At 58.6% G+C, this 17,597-nt stretch overlaps 3 protein-coding genes across 5 annotated transcripts; 2 read left to right on the top strand and 1 right to left on the bottom strand.

Moving 5' to 3' along the window:
• The first annotated feature begins 243 nt into the window (after positions 1–243).
• Positions 244–2,651, top strand: ANKRD39 (ankyrin repeat domain 39). Of its 2 annotated transcripts, none has more exons than XM_051811774.1 (4): positions 244–479; positions 631–734; positions 894–1,097; positions 1,565–2,651. In XM_051811774.1, the coding sequence occupies exons 1-4, from the start codon at positions 347–349 to the stop codon at positions 1,700–1,702; spliced, it is 579 nt and encodes a 192-aa protein (XP_051667734.1). In that variant the 5' UTR covers positions 244–346; the 3' UTR covers positions 1,703–2,651. The 2 variants fall into 2 exon arrangements, with proteins under 2 accessions (XP_051667734.1, XP_051667733.1); XM_051811773.1 differs by having other exon boundaries at positions 244–497.
• Positions 2,391–10,305, bottom strand: CNNM4 (cyclin and CBS domain divalent metal cation transport mediator 4). Its single transcript, XM_051811772.1, has 7 exons — positions 8,835–10,305; positions 6,397–6,540; positions 6,080–6,217; positions 5,367–5,536; positions 5,163–5,262; positions 4,578–4,756; positions 2,391–4,336 (listed from the first exon to the last, which is right to left on the bottom strand). Exons 1-7 carry the CDS (start codon positions 10,267–10,269, stop codon positions 4,121–4,123), a joined length of 2,382 nt encoding a protein of 793 aa, XP_051667732.1. The 5' UTR covers positions 10,270–10,305; the 3' UTR covers positions 2,391–4,120.
• Positions 10,306–11,245: 940 nt separating this feature from the next.
• LMAN2L (lectin, mannose binding 2 like) lies at positions 11,246–17,496 on the top strand. 2 transcript variants are annotated; one of them, XM_051811782.1, is made up of 9 exons: positions 11,246–11,408; positions 11,483–11,601; positions 12,047–12,164; positions 12,369–12,451; positions 13,775–13,807; positions 14,440–14,601; positions 15,386–15,500; positions 15,724–15,843; positions 16,176–17,496. In XM_051811782.1, exons 1-9 carry the CDS (start codon positions 11,276–11,278, stop codon positions 16,316–16,318), a joined length of 1,026 nt encoding a protein of 341 aa, XP_051667742.1. In that variant the 5' UTR covers positions 11,246–11,275; the 3' UTR covers positions 16,319–17,496. The 2 variants fall into 2 exon arrangements, with proteins under 2 accessions (XP_051667742.1, XP_051667743.1); XM_051811783.1 differs by lacking the exon at positions 13,775–13,807.
• The last annotated feature ends 101 nt before the right edge of the window (positions 17,497–17,597 follow it).

Here is a 17,597-nt window from a genome sequence, read left to right as displayed (position 1 = left end):
CGGTCTTTTCCGTCAACTTCCGGCCTTTTCCGTCAATTTCCGGTCTTTTCCGTCAACTTCCGGCCTTTTCCGTCAATTTCCGGTCTTTTCCGTCAACTTCCGGCCTTTTCCGTCAATTTCCGGCCTTTTCCGTCAACTTCCGGCCTTTTCCGTCAACTTCCGACCTTTTCCGTCAATTTCCGGTCTTTTCCGTCAATTTCCGGTCTTTTCCGTCAATTTCCGTCCTTTTCCGTCAACTTCCGGCCTTTTCCGTCAATTTCCGGCCTTTTCCGTCAATCTTCGGTCCTTTCCGTCCATCTTCGCCCCCGTCCCAGTCGTCCCCCGGTCTCTCCGGTCCCGTGGCGCCATGGCCGGGGGTCGTCGCTCTCCACCCGGTCCGTGCTGCCCCGGGCAGGGGGCGATGTCCGATCCTTGCTGCTCGGGGCCGGTGGCCGTGCCCAGCGTACTCCAGAGCCTGGCCGAGATGGACTTCGAGCGGGGTCCGGTGGGCTCTGGGGGTACCGGCGGGGTGCGCGGAGGTGCCGGTACCGGAAGGGTAGGGGGGGGCTCTGGGCAGGAGTACCCGGTACCGGGGGTCCCAGGGCAGCCCCGGAGGTCGTTCCCGGCCTGACCCGGCCCCGCTGCCTGCAGGGATCTGGGCGGCCGCGCGGGACGGGGACGAGCCGCGGGTACTGCGGCTGCTGGAGCGGCGCGGGGACCCAGGAGAGCCCGACCGGGCGGGGTACACGGCACTGGTACGGGGGTCTGGGGGTCCTGGGGGAGCACACGGCCCTGCTACGGTGGGCACGGGGGATGGCACGGGGGGCTCAACCTGGCGGGGACACGGCCCCGGTATGGGGGTCCCGGGGGTCCCGGCCCCCCTGCCCACTCTCTTCTCCCCTCCTCCCCTCAAGCACTACGCCAGCCGTAACGGGCACCTGGGGGTGTGCCGGGTGCTGCTGGAGCGGGGGGCTCCCTGCGACGCCCGGACCCCCGGTGGGGCCACCCCCCTGCACCGCGCCTGCTACTGCGGCCACCTCGCCGTGAGCCGCCTCCTGCTCCAGCACGGGGCCGACCCCGCGGCCACCGACGGCGACGGGCGGACCCCCCTGCACAAGGTGGGGAGGCACGGGGGGGAACCTTCTGGCCTTGGCACTGAACAAGGTGGAGGGGTTATGGGATGGAGGGACCCCCTGCACAGGGTGGGAGGGGCAAAGAGGGTCCCCCTGTCCCTGGCACTGCACAAGGTCGGTGGGGGGACACAGGGGGAGGGACCCCCTGCACAAGGTGGGGGGGCACCGAGGGAGATCCCCTGCACAAGGTGGGGGGAGGATACAGGGGGTCCCCTCTCTCACACAAAGGGGGTGAGGGCACAGGGTCTCCCCTCCCATGGCATGACCTGCACAAGGTGGTTGGGGGGCACAGGAGTGTTCCACCTGCACAAGGTGGGAGCTGGGGGTCCCCTCTTCTCCTCAAGGTGGGTGGGGGGCACGGGGAACCCCCTTTCTCACCTAAGTTTGGTGGGGACCCTGGGGGGGGGGGGTGTCTCTCTGTCCTTCTGGGGGTCACACGAATGCCCTCCCAGGCAGCCGAGCAGGGGCACCGTGAGCTCTGTGCACTCCTCCTGCGGCTCTGCCCGGCTCTGGCCACACTCCAGGATTCCAGGGGCCGCCTCCCGCGGGATGGGGCCCACCCGGATGTGCGGGACCTGCTGGACACCTGAGGGGACACTGGAGCCACCCCAGTGGGACCTCCAGAGGCATCTTCAATGGACAAACACAGCCTGTGGCACCGACTCTGTCCCCTTGTCACCTGTGCCAGAGGCCAGGGTGTGTGTGGGGGGTCACACCAGGAGGGAGGTGCAGACCCCGCCTTCCAGGGACTTTGTTTCCTAAAAAACCCACTAAAAATGTGGAAAACAGTTTGTTGAAACAGTAAATTCCGCGGGAGGTGGGAGGGCTCCTGTGCTTCCCCCTGGGGTGGTTGGGAGGGAACAGCAGCTGCTCAGGGGATTCTGGGAGGATCCAGATCCCACTGTGGGGGGAGGCAGAGGCAGGAGGGCCGTGGATGGAACCTTGTCCTTCAGTGGTTGGGCACTGATTCCACTTATCCAGGATCTCCAACAGCACCTTTTCCTCCCTGACCTCAGAGACGAGTCTCCGCCTTTGTGGGTGCCTAGGTGGGACTTCATGGAATCCTCAAATGGTTTGTGTTGGAAGAGACCTTAAAGCCCATCCAGTCCCACCCCCTGCCACAGGTAGGGACGCCTTCCACTAGATCAGGTTGCTCCAAGCCCCATCCAACCTGGCCTTGGACACTTCCAGGGCTGGGGTGGTGCCGGGTGGTGCCCTCAGGATCCCCCTCCCATCACCAGGCCCCTTGCCCCCTGTGAACCACGGCAGAGACCCACGTACAGATATAGACTTTTATTACCCATCTGGCAAAAAAATCCCTCAAAAAACCCCCAGGAGATAAAATCCCACGGTTGTTTCACAACCAGGAAGGAGGGGAGGGGATTGGGGAGGGGTAGACCCTGCCCTCTCCCCTCCAACCCCCTGGGCCCTACCCTCCCCAAACATACAAATCAAACCTGAACAATAAATAGGAATTCCCAGGGGAGGGGTTAGGGGTTTGCATAGAGGAAGATTTAATAAAAAAAAGGGCTTTTTTTTTTTTTTTGTCCTGGCTTATTATTATTAATTATCATTATTATTATTAATTATTATTATTCTCTCTAAAAATGTCCCCGCAGAAGGACCTCTAGGAACTGATCGTCAAGACATGATTAACAAAAATAATTAATTAACCTTCTCCCAATAACTTACAGAGTTCAAATCAGGGAACTTGTGCTTTTCTTAGGGGGGGGTCTCCCCCTTTCCCAAAACTAGGAATAAACCCAGAGGGAGGGGAGTCCCAATGGCTTTGGGGGTCCCCCGGTGCCTTGGGGGACACATGACCCCCTCCTGCCTGTACAACTTTGGTCACTAGCGCTGTGTCACCCCAAAAAAACCCACAAAATTGGGATCCTGGTGCGTCTCCCCCCCGCCCCCGTACCGACCCCTGACCCCCTTCCCCAAGACCCTGAGACCCCCTGTGGTGGGGGGAAGGCACCGAAACCCCCCAAGGGGGACCCCGGACTGCTTGTGGTGGGGGGGTCCCAGGGGGCTCCAAGCCCATCCCCATGTCCCCGGCCAGCAGGAAAGGGGGTTGGGAATGGGGAGGGGGAGAGGCTGCAGCACAACCAGGGGGTCCCTGACACCAAAAACACCCCAGAGGGGCAGGGACCCCCATCCTGGGGGGGCCTGAGGGGCTGGGACCTCCATCTTGGGGGTCCCAATGTGGTGTAGGAATCCCAAGGGCTCAGGACCCCCATCCCAGGAGGGTGTAGAAGTCCTCAGGGATCTGGGATGCCCATCCTGGGAGTACCACAGTGGTGTAGGAGACCCCAAGGGGCTGAGATTTCCGTCCTGGGACCCCCCAAAATGGTGTAGGATTGGAACCCCCATCCCAGGCTGGTGTAGGAGCCCTGAGGGGCTGGGATTCCCATCCCAGGGGATCCCAAAGAGCCGGGATGCCCATCCCAGGGTCCCAACGTGGTGTAGGAGAGCCGAGGGCCCAGGACCCCCATCCCAGGCTGGTGTAGGAAAGGGAACATCCATCCCATGGGTCCCAATGTAGCATAAGAGCCCTGAGGGGGTGGGATGTCCATCCTGGGGGTCCCAAAGGGTCAGGACACCCATCCTGTGGATCTGAAAGGGCCAGGACATCCATCCCAAGGATCCCAAATGACCAGCCCATCCATCCCAAGGGTCTTGAAGGGCCAGGATGTCCATTCCGAGGATCCCAAAGGGCAGGAACATCCATCCCCAGGGTCCTACTGTGGCAAACAAGACCCCAATGTCCCTGAGCTGTGTGGGCGGTGCCGGCGGTGCCTTTGGTGCCGCCTCCGCCGCTGCTCCAACCAATCCCAAAAAAACGAGCCAGCCTGGAAACAGCAGCAAATTCCAGCTCCTCCATTCTTCACTGCGCTGTTGTCACTTCTCCTGGCTCATATTCCAGTGGCAGCCAATTCCTGCCGGGATGGGGGTCCCTGCACCGGGCACGCCCCGGGCCCTCCAGAGCGCGCCGGCGCTGGCCGGGGTCAGACGTTGTTGTTCTCCGTGGAACTGTGGTTGCTCCGGCGGCCCTGGCAGTTCCTGTCGTTCAGGAGGCTCGTGGTCTCATCTGCGGGGGCCGAAGGCTCTGGTCTCTCCGGATTGTCGGGGCCCGGTCTGGGGGAGTTGTTGCTGTCAGGGGACTGGGGACAACTGTCCATGCGGGAGGCCGTGAGGCCGTTCAGGTACTCCTGGCGTGTGATCTGGGCCAGGGAAAAAACAGGGATGACGGAGGGATTCCTGCTGTTTCCCTGTCCCCATTCCAGGTGTTTCCCTGTCCCTGGTGTTTCCTTGTCCCCATCCTGGTGTTTCCCTGTCCTCCTTCCCAGTTTTTCCCTGTCCCCATTCCCACTGTTTCCCTGTTCCTGGTGTTTCCCTGTCCCCAGTGTTCCCCTGTCCCCATTCCTGCTGATCCTGTCCCCATCCCCACTGTTCTGTGCCCACCTTGACGAACTGGAGGTCGGTCAGTGCCCGGAGGCTGAAATCAGCCACGTACTGGTTCCCAGTCCCGCTGAGCTGGTTGGTGCTGCTGCTCACGGCCGACGAGATGGACTCGGAGCGCTCGTGGTTGCTCAGGGAGGCCGAGCGGGCCAGGCCGCTTCCACGGGATGGGGACCGGAATTCTGGGGGATCAGAGGGGTGGGGTAAGACCCCAGAGCCCCCGGAACTGGGAGGGGACTATGGAGCGCTGGGGAGCAGGCTGGGAGCTCAGCCCAGTCACAAGGGGCCAGGACACACATCCCAGGGCATCCCACAGCTGTCCCAGGGCATCCCAAGGGGGTGTAGGAGACCCAAGGGGTCAGGACACCCATCCTAGGACATCCCAAGGCGGTGCAGGAGCCATCTCATCCATGAGGCTCCCCGTGTGACTGTTCAAGGACCCCAAAGCTGGGGCAGTGGGATTCAGCCCAGGTGTCCCTGAGGACACGCTGCCCAACCCAAGGGGCACCAACGGGGCTCGGAGCCTCCGGCATCTCCCACCTGCAGCCCTATCCCAGGGAGCATCCCGAGGGATCAGGGGCTTCTCACCAGATCCAGGAGGGGGGCTGAGGGCCATCACCCCGTAGTAGGTAAACGGTCCCGCCTCAAACTTCATGCACTCCTTGCCAGCCTCCACCTCCACCTTGCCCTGCCAGGCAGAGACATTCCATAATCCACATCCTTAAGGAATGAGACCCCTCCCCTCCCCACAGCATTCCCAGCAGAATGGAGGCCCCCAGGAACCCTCCAAACCTGCAGGATGAGGATGAAGTAGTCGGCAGGCTTGTTCTTGCAGTAGAGGTAGTGCTGGGGGGATTTCTTGTCCTCCTCGTTGAACTTAAGCTCCTGGATGACGTCAGAATATCCAAGGAGCCGCAGCAGGATCTTCTCTGACATGAGGGTAGGGCTGAAAAGTGGCACCTCTGGGAGAGGGAAAAGGGGTCATACACGGTTTTTGTCCTTCCAGGGGCAGGTGCAACCTCCCTATCCCTTGGGATGGTGCCTGGGATGGAATGGGCTCCAGCAACAGCTCCCTCCGGGAGAACCCACGGATCCAGCTCCAGGTCCCCAGCAAGGGCATTCCCTTGGGAACAGGATCATCCTGGAGTTGCTCCCCCCGGAGGTCCCCAGCTTTGGGAATAGGATCATCCTGGAGGTCCCCAGCAAAGCCATCCCCAGCCTTGGGAACAAGATCATCCCAGAGGTCCCCACCCAGATCATCCCAGGGGGACAGGGCCCTGTCAGAGGCAGGTCTGGCATTCCCAAACCTCATCCCTTCCCATTTGGGGGGGGAAGGGAAAACAGAGCAAAGGAAAGCAGGACAAGACCCATCATTTCTCCGTGAGATGGTTGGAGCAACTCCTTGGAGTCTCCAGGGCCAGAGCTGGCATGGGGGACATCGGGACACACCGAGCCCATCCCGGGTTTCCCTGAGCCACAGGGAGCTCCCCCTTCCCAGAACTCACCAGTCAGGAGGAACCTGTGGGCAGCCAAGAGGAGCTGAGGGGATACCTTGACCTTTTGCTCGCTGACGGGGTCCTTGAAGGCCGAGAAGTCCCTCCTGTTCTTCTGGTTGGTCACGCGCTTCCGGCTGCGGTTGTCGACTGTGGGGGGCAGGAGTCAGCTCTGGGGGGGATGGCAGGACCCCTGGCACGGGGTGGAGGGAGGATCGGTCCAGAGTGGGTGGGAACAGCCCATGGGGGAACAGGAGCAGCCCATGGGGGGACAGGATCTCCCCATGGAAGGACAGGATGATGGGAACAGGGGGAGCCCCAATACCTACTGTAGGTGTCAGACTCATCCAGGATCTCGGACTTGATGATCTCCTCGATCACATCCTCCAGGGTCACCAGCCCCAGCACCTCGTAGAAGGGATCCCCCTCCCCCTCGTTGTTCACCTTCTGCACAATGGCCAGGTGGGATTTCCCTATGGATAGACAGAGATGTTGGAATGGGAGACACCTCAACACCCTGGGATGTCCCTGGGCCCGGCCCTTCCCTCCCCAGAGCAATAAACCAGTTCAAATCTAACAATAAACCAATTAAAACCTAAACATTAAACCAGTTCAAATCTAACAATAAACCAGTTAAAACCTAAACCAGTTCAAATCTAAACAAGCCCTTGGGCCGGGCTTGGCTCCCAGGGTAATGACACTAATTAAGCCCAGGATGGTGATTAAGGCTGGGACTGAGGCACCCTCCAAGCTGAAGTACCTGGGAGCTGCCTTGGGATATGGGATTGGCCAAGGGCATCCCAGGGGATGGGATGACACAAGAGCAACCATGTCACCACCACCACGGCCACCAGGAATTGTGTTTCACCCAGAATTCCTTTCCCAAATTCTCTGGCAGCTCTTCCAAGCTGATCCTATCCCAGAGGAAACACTCTGGACACCTGGTGTCCACCCGATCCCAGGGTCAAAACACCCCAGGGAACAGAGCCAAGAGCCCTGGCCAGCAGCAGTAATGTCCTTCCAGGCAGGAAAACCTTCCAGTCCTGGATTTAGGGCTCCCTTCATCCCATTCCAGAAGGATTCCAGCTAAATCCCAACCACTGAAAGTGCATCATCCTGCCCCAGTTGCTCCATGGAATGGAGTTTCTCCTGCTTTGTCCCAAAATCCCACAAAACCAGCAGAAAAAATTCCTAGGATGTTTCCACTTCCACATGGAAAACTGGTATCCTTATCCTGGGGAAACTGGGGCTTGGAGAGGGCAACATTCCCTCCCTGACCTCAGTGCATCCCAAAATAAAGGCACTTTTACCTTCTCAAGGCCTACACGGGGTGTCCCACTTGTGTCCTGCTCTGGCATTATTCCAAACCTGCCCTTCCTGACTCTCTCCACTACTTAATTTTAGAGCTACAGGCCCCTCATCACTCAGGGAAAGGGGAATTTTAGGGAAGGGCACCACACAGATCTCCTTTTTCTCCCCCTCTGGCCACGCTCCCTCCAAAGCTGGAAAAAGGTGGTGCCTGAAGGGGTGGGAATGCCCAAAAATTGTTGTTTGGGTCATTAACCCCCCTTTATGGCCCTGTTTGATGCCTGGGTGGGGCGTGCTGGGGACAGGTGACGGGATTGGGGCTGGCCCAGGTGAGTCAGGAGCTGCTCCCTGTGGGATAAGCAGGGCAGGGAGCGGCCCCGGCACAGCAAACACAGCCCGGGGAGCCCAAACCCACAGGCAAAGGGCACCTGGATGGGCATCACCAGGGAGTGATGGATACTGGGACCCCCTTTGGGGCTCCCCACAGGAACAGGGAGCTCCCCATGGGGTGTTCTTGGAATCCTGGAATGGTTGGGAGGGAACTCAAAGGCCGTCCAGTGCCATGGGCGGGGACACCTTCCACTCTCCTGGGTTGCTCCAAGCCCTGTCCAACCTGGCCTTGGACACTTCCAGGGATGGGGCAGTCACAGCTTCTCTGTGAATTCCATCCCAGCCCCTCCCCAACCTCACAGGGAAGAATTCCTTCCCAATAACCCACCTAAATTCCTCCTTTGTCCTGTCCCTCCATCCCTTACTCGAAGTCCCTCTCCAGGTCTTGGAGCCCCTTTAGACTCTGGAAGGGGCTCTAAGGTCCCACTGGAGCCTTCTCTTCTCCAGGCTGGACATTCCCAGCTCACCCAGCCTGTCTCCATAGGCAAGTTCCCCACTTAAAAGCCTCACACCAAGAGAAGAAAGTTGGGAAGAGGCCAGACATGGATGTGGAAACTGTCACCCCAAGGCCAGTGACTGTGACAACAGGGAGAGTTTTGGCTGCCAAGCCCCACAATTAGCACAACTAGTTAATTATTCCCTCTGGATGCACCTCTCGTGCCTGATCCAGGGGGATGAGGCAGATCCTCACCATGGAGCTGAACCATGAGGAATGTGTGGGGCTCAGCTCCAAACCAGCCCCACAAATTCCCTTCTCCTGACCCGGCAGTGGAAAAATAAGAGCCCTGGGTGTTATGGGCGGCTTTGAGCCCGGAAGGAACGTGGTTAAATCCCTTAATCAGGATCCAACGAGGGAAAGCTGCTGCCAGGAGCGGGGATAACTCCAGATCCGGCAGCAACTCTGCTCCCATGTCCTGCTTTTTGGAGCTGGACTGGGGTGGGACAGCCCTGGAGAGCCAGGCTTGGATGTGCCAGCTCCCAAAGCCTCACCCAGGCTCCAGGAGCGATTAGGATCCCCAAATCCGTGCATGATCTCCCTCCAGCTGGCAGGAACCAGCGACCCCTCTACCTTTTTTGAACTCCTCCAGCATGGCATCGAGCTTGGTGTCATGGAACACAACGTGCACAGGGTGGTTGTAAAACTTGGTGATGGTCTTGAGGGCAGTGCAGTCATCAGGGTCCACGAAGGCCAGGTCCTGCACGTAGAGGATGTCCATGATGTTCGCCCTGTCGCCCTCGTAGACGGGGATCCGGGTGTACCCGCTCTGCATAATCTCAGACATAGTGTTGAAGTCCAGGACGGCATCGCTGCTGATCATAAAGCAGTTGGGCAACGGGGTCATCACGTCCTCCACCGTCTTGGTGCGCAGCTCCAGCGCACCCTGGATCATGTTCAGTTCCTCCTTGACCAGATCATTGAAAGACTCCGTCACCTTCAGCATCTCCAGGAACCTCTCCCGGTTGTAAACGGTGCTGATCTCCTGGCCCAGGATGCAGTCCAGTAGTCTGCTGATGGGGTAGGACAGGGGCAGCGTGAGCAGCATGAAAAACTTGGTCACCAGAATGGTCTTGGCACCCACAGCCAGCCCATGCCGGGAGCACAACGCCTGGGGAACAATCTCCCCGAGGATCACGATCCCCACGGTCGAGGCCACCACGGCGCCTACGCCGGAGCCAGTCAGGTCATCCAGAAGGATGGTGAGGGTCGTGTTGACCAACACGTTGCCCAACAGCAGCGAACAGAGCAGGTAGTTTCCTTTCTTCCGTATGGGGCTGATCCTGCGGGCATAGCGCCGCTCCTTCTCCGAGCCACAGTTCTGCAGGATGCGGAGCTCGATGGGGTCGAGTGCCATCAGCCCCAGGTTCAGCCCGCTGAACATCCCGGACAGCCCCAGCAACGCGGCGATGAGAATCACCTGCAGCCACAGCGGCAGCAGGGACTTCTTCTCTTCCAGGACCACCACCTGCCCATCGGGCCCCTGGTGCGGCAGCCAGGGCTGGTCAGGCCGGCGCTGCGAGCACAGCACGTAGGCCTTGGCTTTCTCGTGCTTGCGCAGGGGCAGCACCCGCAGCCACAGCAGCGCCGAGGTGTCGCGGGGCTCGGTGGGGCCGGGCCGCACCAGCAGGTCCTGCGAGCGCTCCCCACACGTCTCGTTCACGGCCGGGATGGCATCCGGCCTCAGCTCGGCGAAGGCCACACGCTCCGCGGCTCCCGGGCCCAACCCCAGCCCGTAGAGCCGGAGCAGGGCCTCGCTGCCCTCCGTGAGCCGGATGGGCCCCGGAGCCACCCCGGCCACGGGCTCGGGAGGCTTCGTGCTGCCTTCCAGCCGCAGCCCCAGCACTACGGTGTCGAGAGCGGGCGTGGCGAGGGCGGGCTGCGGCAGGAGGAGGAGAAGGAGGACCGGCGGAAGGAAGAACCCCGTGGGCAGCGGGGCCCCCGCGGAGGGACCGGAGCTCCCGGGGCCGCCCCCGGCAGGGCTCCCGCAGCCGCTGCTGCCCGCCATGTTGGACACTGGCGGGACCGGCGCGAGGAGGGGGCGGACACGGCGCGATGACATCATAGGGGGCGGGACTATCGACACGCCCCATGGGGAGCAAATAGGAAGACCACGCCCATTTTGCGGCGTGACGCAAAAGGACACGCCTCCATAGGAGATCACACAGCGACACGCCCCGTTCGTGACGCCTGCACATGGACACGCCCCTGCGGGTCAATTATAGGGATACGCCCCCCATGGTGACGCTACGCAGCGCGACACTCTCCCCGGGCAGCAGCGACTCCGGTCACGTACCCTGAGGGAGGAAAGATGCGGGGATGAGCCCCCGCTGTGACGTCACGAACAGAGACACGCCCCCTCGGGGAATTGCTAGAGGGACACGCCTCGGTTGAGACGTCCCACACAAGACCACGCCCTCTCGTGGAGTAACTCTCGGTCACGCCCCCGATGACGTCGGCCAGAACGCCACGCCCCTGCTCGGGGAGCCACACGACTGACCACGCCCCCCACACGGCACGTGCTGGGTCACCCCTCTGGAATGACGTTATTTGCTCAAACCACGCCCCCGAAGGCGGGAGAAGGTGGCACTAGAAGCTGCAGTGGGCACTAGGACCTGGAGGGGGGAGGGTGCATTAGGACTCGGGATAGGGTGGCACTAGAGCCTGGAGGAGGTCACAAGGAGCTGGTGGGAGAATAGCACATGGGAGGGTACTAGGGCCTCTGGGGTGGGGGCACAGGGACCTGGAGGGGAGTGGCACAAGGTTCTGGGGCGAGGGGAGCATTAGGACCGGGGGGGGGGGGGGGGGGCACTAGGACCCGGGGCTGCAGGTCCCACATTACCTTCCGCTCTCAGGCGCCCAGAACTACATTACCCCCCACTGCCCGCGCGCCTCCCGCCCTCCCAACTGACAGACAGCCCTCTCCACCAACCATCCTCGCTGAACGCCCCAGTGGGCGGGCACATTGGCTCGGGGCAGCCAATCGGCGCACGGGGAGGGGCGGCGGAGGGAAGATGGCGGCGGTGGAACGGTGGCGGGCCGGGATGGCCTTGCTGGCCCTGCTGGCCTTGGGGCTCGGCCGGGTCCGGGCCGAGCAGACCGAGGAGCACCTCAAGCGCGAGCACTCGCTGTCCAAGCCCTACCAGGGTGAGAGGGCGGGCGGGTGGTGAGCGGTGCACGGTGCCGGTGCTCCGGTACCGACGATGCGTGTGGGCCCGCAGGTGTGGGCTCGGCCAGCTCGGGGCTGTGGGACCTGCTGGGCAACGCCATGGTCATGACCCAGTTCATCCGCCTCACCCCTGACGTGCAGAGCAAGCAAGGAGCCGTGTGGAACCGCGTGGTGAGCGAGGCGCGCCGCGGGGGCATCGGGATGGGGGGGGAGGGAGGGAGGGGAGAGGGTCGGGACCGGGGGGACTCAGGGATGGAGTGTTGAGGGCTGGGGGAGAGGGTCGGGATCGAGACAGGAGGGGGCCGGGATTGGGGGTGACACGTTATGGGATCAGAGGAGAGGACTGAGATTGGGACAGGAGAGGGTCGGGACTAGGGGGACTCGGGGATGGAGTGGGGAGGGCTGGGTGAGAGGGCTGGGACACAGCAGACATCGAAATGACGGAATGATGGATATTGGTGAAGGAACAAGGAATGATGGATTTTGGTGAGAGAAAGGGGGAATGAGGGCATGTGGAGTGTTGAGATGGGCAGGGAATGGCATGGACAGTTCCTGTTGTCCCCTCACTGTTGGCAGGAGAGACCCCCTAAATTCCCATTTTTTCCCTCTTTTCCAGCCCTGTTACCTGCGGGATTGGGAGATGCAGGTGCACTTCAAAATCCATGGACAAGGCAAGAAGAATCTGAACGGGGATGGCTTTGCCATCTGGTACACCAAGGACAGGATGCAGCCGGGTAAAATCCCATGGGAAGGGGTCAGAGCAAACCTTGGATGGGCCTTGGAGCAATCTGGATTCATGGAAAAGATCCCTGACTGTGGCAGGGGTGGGACTGGATGGTTCTTAGGGTCTTGTCCAAGCCAAACCCAATCCATGACGATAAGGAACAAACCCTGCCTGGCATTCCCAGCCTCATCCCAAGGTCTCTCCTTCCTCCTAGGACCTGTGTTTGGAAGCAAGGATAACTTCCTCGGCCTGGGAGTGTTTGTGGACACTTATCCAAACGAGGAGAAACAGCAGGAGGTGAGCAGAGAGGGAGGAATGGGATGGATTACACCAAGGGTATGGACACAGCTTTTCTTTGGAATCATAAATTCAACTCAGCTCCTGCTCTTCCTCCTTCCTCTGCTTTTCTACAGGGTTGGATTTAGTTCCTGGTGAGGGAACATGGGAGAAGCTGGGGGTGGTTTTGTGGGAAGCTTTTTCCCAGAAGAAGGGATTTTAGGGCAGGAAGAGCTGAGTTGATGGAGCTGTGCTTGTGCTGGGAATTCTGCTGTTGGGGGCTGCACCAAGAGTAGGGGCTGAGTAAACTTTGAGTAAGGGCTGAGGAGCCTTTCCCTATTCTCAGGCGCCTCTTGGAAAGGTCTAAAGGGCCTCGTGTTCCTGATGTTGTTTGGGGTTTAGTGGTGTCATTCCCATGGAAAAGTAAGTGCAGAGGTGGATAAACCTGGACTGTTCCCACCCTGTTATAGAATCATGGAATCCTGGAATGGTTTGGGTTGGAAGGGACCTTAAAGCCCATCTAGTGCCACCCCTACCATGAGCAGGGACACCTTCCTTTAGCCCAGGTTGCTCCAAGCCCTGTCCAACCTGGCCTTGGACACTTCCAGGAATCCAGGAGCATCCACAGCTTCTCTGGGCAACCTGTTGCTGGAAACTTCCATCCCTCCAAACCCAAAGTTGGGTCTTTTCTCATTTCCAATTCCTCCTAAAAACCAGGTGATACTCTAACCCAATACTGATATTTTATGACCTTGAGTAACTCTCAGCTTTTATCACAATCCCCAAACCCACTGGCTCCGAGGCAGGGATGGACTTTGTGCTGGGAAAAGCCTTTCCAAGCTGCTGGATTAGCAAAGTGTTGGATGTATCTTTGGATTTGTAGAGTGGCAGCTCTGCTTTTATGGGATAAAGTGGCACACAACAGGTCTTAGTTAGAGGGAATAACTAGTGGAATGTGGGTGACATAGAGCAGGAGCCGGAAGGGGGTCAAGCACCAAGAAAAACTGTTTCTGTGGGTTCCGAGCTGCTCATTCCCACTTTTGCAAGGACAAAAAAAAGGATTTTATTCTCGAGGGAAGCTTGGTTGGGATTCCCTGTGGGGCTGTGGGGGTTCAAGGAGCGACTCCATCTGTGGTCTTGCGACTCCATCTTGCCTCCTGGCGCCGCTTCCATGCCGTATATCCTGGGATTTGGCACTGACACCCCCCCCCCATGCTCCCAGTCCTGGGAAGGCAGGAGGTGCTCCAGGAGGAGGTTTCCCAGGATGCAGGGCCCTGCTGGACTCTGCCCTGTGACCGTGTTGCTCTGTGCTCTCTCTTGCTTTGCGCTCATTCCGGAGGGCAGGCTCAGAAGAGGAGGTACAGCCCAGGAAACCAGGTACTGGCTCCTGCTCCTCAGGGTTCCAGGGCAAGGAATTCCCTCCCAAGGGCTCCAGGAATCCCTGTGGGAGCCGGGAGGGACTGCATGGAATGTGTGCTCCATCCAGGATCTCTGGGAGCTGAGGCTGAGCCTTGGGGATGGAGTGGGGTCATGGTGGTGTCTTGTGGAGCAGATTTTTTGGGAGTGAAGGAGTTTGGGGCTAGGGATGGAGCAGGGTCATGTTGGTGTCTTGTTGAGCAGATTATTTGGGATGGAGGAGTTTGGGGTTAGGGATGGAGCAGGGTTGTGATGGTGTTGTGTGGAGAAGGTTATTTGGGATAAAGGAATTTGATTGGGGTGGAGTTCAGGGTCAGGGGTGGAGCAGGACTATGCTGATGATTGTTGAGGCAGATTCTTGGGGATTGAAGGAATTTGGGGTCAGGGGTGGAGTGGAATCATGTTGAGGCAGATGGTTGAGGTGGAGTTCGGGGTCAGGGATGGAGCAGCGTAGTCCTGATGTCTTGTGGAGCAGATCCTTGGGGTTGAACAAGTTCAGGTCCAGGGGGCTGCTGCGACTCTTGCCTTTGGAGATGCTCCGGGGTCCAGACTCCCTTGTCAGACCCCAAACTCACTCCCTGTCCCCCTGGCAGCGGGTGTTCCCCTACATCTCAGCCATGGTGAACAATGGCTCCCTGACCTACGACCACGACCGGGATGGACGCCCCACGGAGCTGGGGGGCTGCACGGCCATGGTGAGGAACTTGCCCCACGACACCTTCCTGGTCATCCGCTACGTCAAGAGGAGGCTCACGGTGAGTGCTGCCCATGATGCCTAAAACCAGCACTTAAATAAACCCCCCAAAACTCAATTTGTGAGTTTTAGAAGGTAGCATTTCCTTTTATTATGCCAAATATAATATATGTAATATTTATATATTATTACATCGATATGTTAATATATTAATTTTACGAGAGTCTAATTTCCTCCAAAGCATGCATGCAGTTACCAAAGCCTCTTGCTTTTATTTAGTTATTTATTTTGTTTATTATTTAGTTAATTTAGTTAATTAGTTAATTTATTATTTAGTTAGTTATTTAGTTTATTTAGTTAGTTAATTTAGTTAATATATTATTTAGTTACCTGATTAATAATTTAAAGCATTACCTAATACTGTTACACCCACTTCCAAAACCATCCCTCTCATAGTACCATCTTTGCTCCACCCCTGACACGCCTCCTGAATTTGAGTCGGAGGTCTCAAAGACCCTTGATCTTCCACTTCCTTGTCTCCTTTGGCACAGTGTCAGCCTTCTGGAAGGGTTTCAAGGCTTCTAAATAGCTACGACTGCTTATATCAAGTGTTATGTGTCTTTCTCAGCACATTTTTACAGACAGAGAACTCTCCTCCTCATTAAAATCCCTCATCTGTTGAAATTCTTAACAAAGAACGTAAAAACAGTGTTTGTAGAATTCTTGTTCGAAGGCACCAACAAGTTACACCAAAACTTATAGGATATAGATTTGAAGGCATCACCCACCTGGGGGGGTTGCCCAGGGGGGTCCCCATGGGGCTCAGGGAGGTGTTTGTCCCACAGGTATTGATCGACATCGATGGGAAGCACGAGTGGAGGGACTGCATCGACGTGCCGGGCGTGCACCTGCCCCGAGGGTACTACTTTGGGACGTCCTCGGTCACCGGGGACCTGTCAGGTACTGCCAGGGGAGTCCAGGTAGGATTCCCTAAAGGCTATGGCAGATCTGGGGAGCTGCAGGGCCTTATGGAAGCATTTGAGGGCCTTTCCCTTCTTTGGGGAGCTTTCCCTGCTTTGAGGAACTTTCCCTTCTGTGAGTTTTCCATGGCATTCCAGCCCCTGGCCAGAGCTTTGGGAATGGGTGACCCCTCAGGACACCTCAGTTTTCCCTCTCCTTCCAGACAACCATGACATCATCTCACTGAAGCTGTACCAGCTCACAGTGGAGCGAACACCGGAGGAGGAAAAGCGGGACAGGGAGGTGTTCCTGCCTGTTGTGGACAACCTGAAACTGCCTGGAAGTGAGTGAGAACCTCTGGCTTCACGGTGGGGAAGGTGGGACGAGGAGGGATTTGGGGACACTTGGAGCTGGGGAGGAAAAAGGAACTTTGATTTTCGGGGTCCCCACCGTAAGGGTCCATCTGCCAGTCTGGGATGGGAGGGAGGTAGGTCGTGTCCCATCCTGAAATTCCACCATGAGTTCCTGGTTTGCCCCAGGGTCTCAGGGCCCAAAAACTTTGGGGAGCTGAACCCCTAGGGGTGTGGGATGGTGAAAACATCTGGAGCGGGGAAATCTCTGCTAATTTTGGGGCTCTCTGAGGTATCATGGAGTTTTCCCTCCCTCCTCTCCCAGTGGAAGCACCTCTGGAGCCCATGAGTGGCCTGGCCCTGTTCCTCATCGTGTTCTTCTCGCTGGTGGCCCTCGTCTTCGCCATCGTCATCGGCATCATTGTCTACAACAAGTGGCAGGAGCAGAGCCGGAAACATTTCTACTGACCTGGGAAACACCCGGGATGGCCTACTCCTGGGCTTTGCCGGCCACATCCCAACTCCCACCCATCCCAGACTGGCCTGATGAACAGACCCTCGTGGTGGAGACCACGAAATCCCAGCGGGAGCAGCCACTGTTCACCTGAGGGCTCCAGAGCTGCTGCACGGATCCCGGTGGGAGTGGATGTGCCATGGAGGGGGAGCTGAGTCCTGAGGGGGCTTTGCTGGGAATGGCTCCGGAAGGGGGGGTTTAGGGAGCCCTAGCACAGGGGCTGTGACACCCCAGGAGCCATGGGAGCCATGGGAGCATGTCAGTCCTCACTGGATTCCTGCTGGAGCCCCTCATCCCAAGTGATGTCAGTGCCAGGAGAGACTTTCCAAGCTCTTCATCCCACTCTGACTGCTTCCCACGTGGAGACCAGCCTGCTTTGCCTTGTTGGAACCCCCGACCTGCCCCTCTGGGTGCTGAGTTTTGGTGTTTGGAGCCAGATGCTGGTGGTTCTCCAGCAGTTTTCCCAGCGGGATGAATTGGGAAGCTGCGTGGCTGCAACCCCCTCCCCACATCTCCTGCCGCATTCCTGCTGCCTCCTGCATGTCGTGTCCTGGCTCCAGGACTCACTGCATCCTGGAACCCTCCAGGGAGGGGATTCCCAAGCTTCTGGAATTGATTCCTAAGCCTCTGGAGGTGATTCCTGAGCCAGAGCTCCTGCTGCCTGCAGGGAGTCGGGGTTGTTCCTACCTCAGTGACTGTTTTGGGCAGGGATTTCTCTGGAGGGTCCCTCACCCCTGGACACCCAATAGTCCCCAGAGAGACCCAGGAGAGGGAAATGCTGGATCAGTGGGGACTCTGGCTCTGGGAATATGAAGATGGCAGCTCCCTCCTCGCCGGGATCCAGGGGATCCAAACCAAATCCTGTGGTTTTCCAGGACATTCCCACCCAGGACAGATCCTGGGGGGGGTCTCAGCGGTACCTGGGCCAGGGGAGGACACCCGTGGCTGGTGGTTTTTCAGGTCACTGGGGGCAGTGGGAGCTGTTTTCCAAGTGCCCAATGGGAGGTTGTGGTGTGGAAGGAGAGTTTTCCTGGTGTTTTGCCTCATTTTTGCCTGATCAGGATGGAATTTTGTGGCCTCTCTCTGGAGCTGTAACTGGTGTCTTGGAATAAACATTGGAGGGTGTGTGTGATGTCACCGTGGTCCTTGTCACTGCCGAGGCCCCTGGATGTGGCAATTCCCTCCCAAATTATCTCCCTGAGTGCCAGAGTGAATTGTGAGCTGTGTCCTGGT

Source organism: Manacus candei, unplaced genomic scaffold, assembly GCF_025592945.1.
Source record: "Manacus candei isolate 608988 ecotype Guabito, Panama unplaced genomic scaffold, ASM2559294v1 h1tg000084l, whole genome shotgun sequence".
In the NCBI taxonomy this organism is placed as follows: domain Eukaryota; kingdom Metazoa; phylum Chordata; class Aves; order Passeriformes; family Pipridae; genus Manacus; species Manacus candei.
The sequence above is the reverse complement of the archived record's forward strand: the minus strand, read 5'-3'. Positions and strand labels throughout refer to the sequence as shown.

Excerpts from the sequence above, each read along its gene's own strand:
- ANKRD39 (XM_051811773.1), top strand. The coding sequence starts at position 347 with ATGGCCGGGGGTCGTCGCTCTCCACCCGGTCCGTGCTGCCCCGGGCAG. Across the intron at positions 735-893 it reads GGGCGGGGTACACGGCACTG|CACTACGCCAGCCGTAACGG; the intron begins GTACGGGGGTCT and ends CCTCCCCTCAAG. Across the intron at positions 1,098-1,564 it reads GGCGGACCCCCCTGCACAAG|GCAGCCGAGCAGGGGCACCG; the intron begins GTGGGGAGGCAC and ends ATGCCCTCCCAG.
- CNNM4 (XM_051811772.1), bottom strand. The coding sequence starts at position 10,269 with ATGGCGGGCAGCAGCGGCTGCGGGAGCCCTGCCGGGGGCGGCCCCGGG. Across the intron at positions 6,541-8,834 it reads GCTGGAGGAGTTCAAAAAAG|GGAAATCCCACCTGGCCATT; the intron begins GTAGAGGGGTCG and ends GTCTATCCATAG. Across the intron at positions 5,263-5,366 it reads ACTTCATCCTCATCCTGCAG|GGCAAGGTGGAGGTGGAGGC; the intron begins GTTTGGAGGGTT and ends TCTGCCTGGCAG.
- LMAN2L (XM_051811782.1), top strand. The coding sequence starts at position 11,276 with ATGGCGGCGGTGGAACGGTGGCGGGCCGGGATGGCCTTGCTGGCCCTG. Across the intron at positions 11,409-11,482 it reads GCTGTCCAAGCCCTACCAGG|GTGTGGGCTCGGCCAGCTCG; the intron begins GTGAGAGGGCGG and ends GTGGGCCCGCAG. Across the intron at positions 14,602-15,385 it reads ACGTCAAGAGGAGGCTCACG|GTATTGATCGACATCGATGG; the intron begins GTGAGTGCTGCC and ends TTTGTCCCACAG.